General features: G+C 59.3%; 1 protein-coding gene across 1 annotated transcript; it reads left to right on the top strand.

The window, feature by feature from the left end:
• The first annotated feature begins 1,386 nt into the window (after nt 1–1,386).
• On the top strand, nt 1,387–3,722 carry TWIST1 (twist family bHLH transcription factor 1). Its single transcript, XM_036429232.2, is given in 4 exon segments — nt 1,387–1,536; nt 1,539–1,934; nt 1,936–2,490; nt 3,025–3,722. Coding segments are annotated over 3 exon segments (1,056 nt in total). The 3' UTR covers nt 2,446–2,490; nt 3,025–3,722.
• The last annotated feature ends 360 nt before the right edge of the window (nt 3,723–4,082 follow it).

Consider the following 4,082-nt stretch of genomic DNA (forward strand, 5'->3'; position numbering starts at 1 on the left):
ACATAATTCTCATCCCCTAGTCCAGACTGGAGAGACCTGGGCCTGGGCAGGGGATCTGAGCCCAGGGCCCTGAACTCTGGCATCCCCCAGATCTGACCCCTCAAACCAAACCGACTACTGCTTTTGACCTCTGGTTTGCTTTGCAACGCAAGGCATGAACATGAAATGGTTATTCTATCCCAACTGGCTCCAAACAAGAAGAAAAAGTATGCTAGCATTGCAAAAAATGAACTTCCCTTCCCTGCACCAGTTCACCAACTGTTGTTGCTTCCAATTTGCCAGATTCTACAACAATGTAACAATACCCTCTTGGGAGCTCTTTGTCGTTATCTTATGAGATTGAAATGCTTCATATGTCCAAGTGTCCAAGCAATGGGTCTGCGTTCTGGGGCGCAGAACGCCTAACTGACCAATGGACCTCCAGGGATGCGGTGGAGAAGGAGCCTCTCCCAGCTGGCGGCCCTGAGTGTCCAGGCAAAGTGGAACCCCCATCTCACACTGTCTTTGGAGTGGACCTTCAGTGGTCACCACGCGAGGCCTCCTTGGGAGATGGCCCTCCAACCTCGAGATGGCAGCTCAGGCGAGCGGGGAGGGCCTGCCCCCCTCTGGCCCTCTTGCACGTTCCCAGGGCAGGGCTGCCTTCTGAGGGGAACGAGCTTCTCGGCCTCTTTCTAGCCCCTTCGGAGATGCGGTCCCCTGGGCGTTGGGAAGCTTGAGATCGGGAAAGAGAAAAAGAATCGGATGCTCCTCAGGCCGGGGTGACAGAGCAGGCCGGGGCGCACGCAGACCCGCAGCCCCGGCGGCGCGGCCACGTCTCCAGGAACGCCCAGGACCGCGGCGCCGGCCGCGGGGGTCTGGCCCGCGGGGACTCCACGGGCCCGGCTGCTGGGCCACCGAACCGGCTACGTGGTGGCCAGCGTGTCCTTGCCATTCCCCCGCCGCCGCCCAGCAATCCCCAACCGGCCCCAGGGACCTGGAGGGTACCCGGGGCGAGAGGAGAGAGACATCACCCACGGCGGGCGCAGACGCGGTGGCCCTCGCTGCTGTCACAGCCGCTCCGGGAGGGACCGGCCCCGCGGCCGCCGCGGTCGCCCCGGCGCTCCCCGGGCTGCGCTCGCCCGGGCGCGGGGGCGCGGAGGCGAATAGCGGAGCCCGCGGCGGGAGGAGGGTGCGGGGAGGGGAGGGGAGGAGGGAGGAGGAGGGCGGCCGAGAGGCGGGCACTGGGGCCGGCCGCCGGGGCCAGGACCGCTTTGAATGGTTTGGGAGGACGAATTGTTAGACCCCGAGGCAGGGGGGTGGGGACGGAGGAGAAGGGGAGGTGGGGGCCTGGAAAGCGGAAACTTTCCTATAAAACTTGGAAAAGTCCCTCCTCCCCACGTCAGGCCAATGACACCGCTGCCCCCACACTTTCCGCCCGCGCGGGGATATAAGAGCCTCGGAGCCGGCCGCCCGCGCTCACCTCCCGGACACACCTCGCGGGCTCGCTCGCCGGCACCGGCCGCGTTTGCAGGGGCCTCCGCGGGGCGCGCGTGTGCGGCCGCCGCCGGGCGCCTTCTTTTTGGACCTCGGGGCCATCCACACCGTCCCCTCCCCCTCGCGCCTCCCTCCCCGCCTCCCCCGCGCGCCCTCCCCGCGGCGGAGATCCTCCCCGTCCCCTCCTCCTCCTCCTCCTCCTCCTCCTCCTCCTCCTCCCGGCCCTCCTCGGCCTCGGCCGCCGCCGCACCGCCCGGGCCGGCGCCGCGCGCGGGGGACGCTGGCGGGCTGAGGCGCCCGCTCTCCTCCTCCTCCTCCTCCCCGGGCCGCCGCTCGCCGCCGCCGCCGCCGCCCGAGAGATGATGCAGGACGTGTCCAGCTCGCCCGTCTCGCCGGCCGACGACAGCCTGAGCAACAGCGAGGAGGAGCCGGACCGGCAGCAGCCCGCGAGCGGCAAGCGCGGGGGGGCGCAAGCGGCGCAGCAGCCGGCGCAGCGCGGCAGGCGGCGCGGGGCCCGGCGGGGCCGCGGGCGGCGGGGGCGGCGGCGCCGAGGAGCCGGGCAGCCCGGCGCAGGGCAAGCGCGGCAAGAAGTCGGCGGGCTGCGGCGGCGGCGGAGCGGGCGGCGGCGGCGGCGGCGGCAGCAGCAGCGGCGGCGGGAGCCCGCAGTCCTACGAGGAGCTGCAGACGCAGCGGGTCATGGCCAACGTGCGGGAGCGCCAGCGCACGCAGTCGCTGAACGAGGCGTTCGCCGCGCTGCGCAAGATCATCCCCACGCTGCCCTCGGACAAGCTGAGCAAGATCCAGACCCTCAAGCTGGCCGCCAGGTACATCGACTTCCTCTACCAGGTCCTGCAGAGCGATGAGCTGGACTCCAAGATGGCAAGCTGCAGCTATGTGGCCCACGAGCGGCTCAGCTACGCCTTCTCCGTCTGGAGGATGGAGGGGGCCTGGTCCATGTCCGCGTCCCACTAGCAGGCGGAGCTCCCCACCCCCTCGGCAGGGCCGCCGGAGACCTAGGTAAGGACCGGCGCCCCTTTCCCCCTTTTTTTGGGGGGTGGGTGGGTAGTGGGGGGACATGAGAATGGACGGCCAGGCCTCGGATCTCCGCTGCCACTGCGGATCCTCTCCCTCGCCCGCCGTCTAACGGTCCCACCCCACCTGGTCCCCGGAGGCGGCGCGGTGCAGCTGGGGAGGGAGGGATGCGCCCCCGGGAAGGTGTGCGTGTGGGTGCGTGTGCGTGACGGACAGGATGGGGAAGGCTGGGAGAGTCCAGGGTCATGGGTAAGGACGGTGGCCAGCGCCTCCCTTTCTCTCGGCTTTCAAGTTTTCCTTCTTTTTTTACTACCGATGTTTCCAAATTCCACCTCCTCCTTTCCGCCCACTCACTTCCTCTTGCCCTTGGGCTGAAATCCTTCCAGGTTGTTCGGCGTCAGTTTCTTGGTGGTGGTGGTGGTGGTGGTGGTGGTGATAAGAACAGTGCTCAAGACTCTTAGGAAGCAGCCACGGAGACCTAAACAATAACCAACTTTACCCCCTTTTGGGTTTTTGCAGATGTCCTTGTTTCCAGAGAAGGAGAAAAAAAAATGGACAGTCTAGAGACTCTGGAGCTGGATAACTAAAAAATAAATAAATAAATAAAATAAGATAAATATCTATGCCAAAGATTTTCTTGGAAATTAGAAGAACAGAATCCAAATTCAAAGAATCAGGGCGTGGGGCGCACTTTTAAAAGAGAAAGCGAGACAGGCCCGTGGACTGTGATTCCCAGACCGGGCAGCGGCACCATCCTCACACCTCTCCATTCTGATAGAAGTTTGAACAGTTTGTTTGTGTTCCTTTTTTTTTATGACGAAGAATGTTTTTATTGGTTTTTTTTTTCATGCATGCATTCTCAAGAGGTCGTGCCCATCAGCCACTGAAAGGAAAGGCATCATTGTGGACTTTCTCCTTTTTTTTAAATGGTAACAATCAGAGGAATTTTTAAGAACACCTTTAGAAATAAAGATGCTAGAATTGAACTGACTTGCAAAACTACGGTCAGTGACTTCCTTTTTTTTTCCATTCTTCCTCTGAGGGGAAACAAAAAACCCTTAAAATACAAAAAAACAACGTTCTATTTATTTATTGATGACCCATGGTAAAATGCAAATAGATCCGGTGTCTAAATGCATTCATATTTTTATGATTGTCTTGTAAATATCTTTGTATATTATTTTTCTGCAATAAATAAATATGACTGAAAATTTTAATAACCATAGAGTTTGGTCTATATTTTTAAAGTTTAGGATGGTTAAGTTGGAGATAAATATCTGCTTGTTTAACTCTGGAGGCACACTGGAGGGAGGGGGCACTAATATAAACAAAGGAATGAAAAACTCAAACTGGCTACTGACAGGGACAGGCATGTTATTTAGAAAGACAGCTTTATTATTATTATTCCAGTTTGTTGTTCAGAGGGCTTCATAGCATCTCTCCATCTCTCATCAGGTCCCCAAAGGGCAAAAACTTAAAATGTGTGATTCACCCCTCTTGCTTATATTTTGAAGAGGCAGTTATTAAACAGTTGAATGCAAATACACAGTATGAAGCCAGCTCTATTTTGTCTTGTT

Source organism: Pipistrellus kuhlii, unplaced genomic scaffold (genome assembly GCF_014108245.1).
Source record: "Pipistrellus kuhlii isolate mPipKuh1 unplaced genomic scaffold, mPipKuh1.p scaffold_m20_p_10, whole genome shotgun sequence".
Classification (NCBI taxonomy): Eukaryota; Metazoa; Chordata; class Mammalia; order Chiroptera; family Vespertilionidae; genus Pipistrellus; species Pipistrellus kuhlii.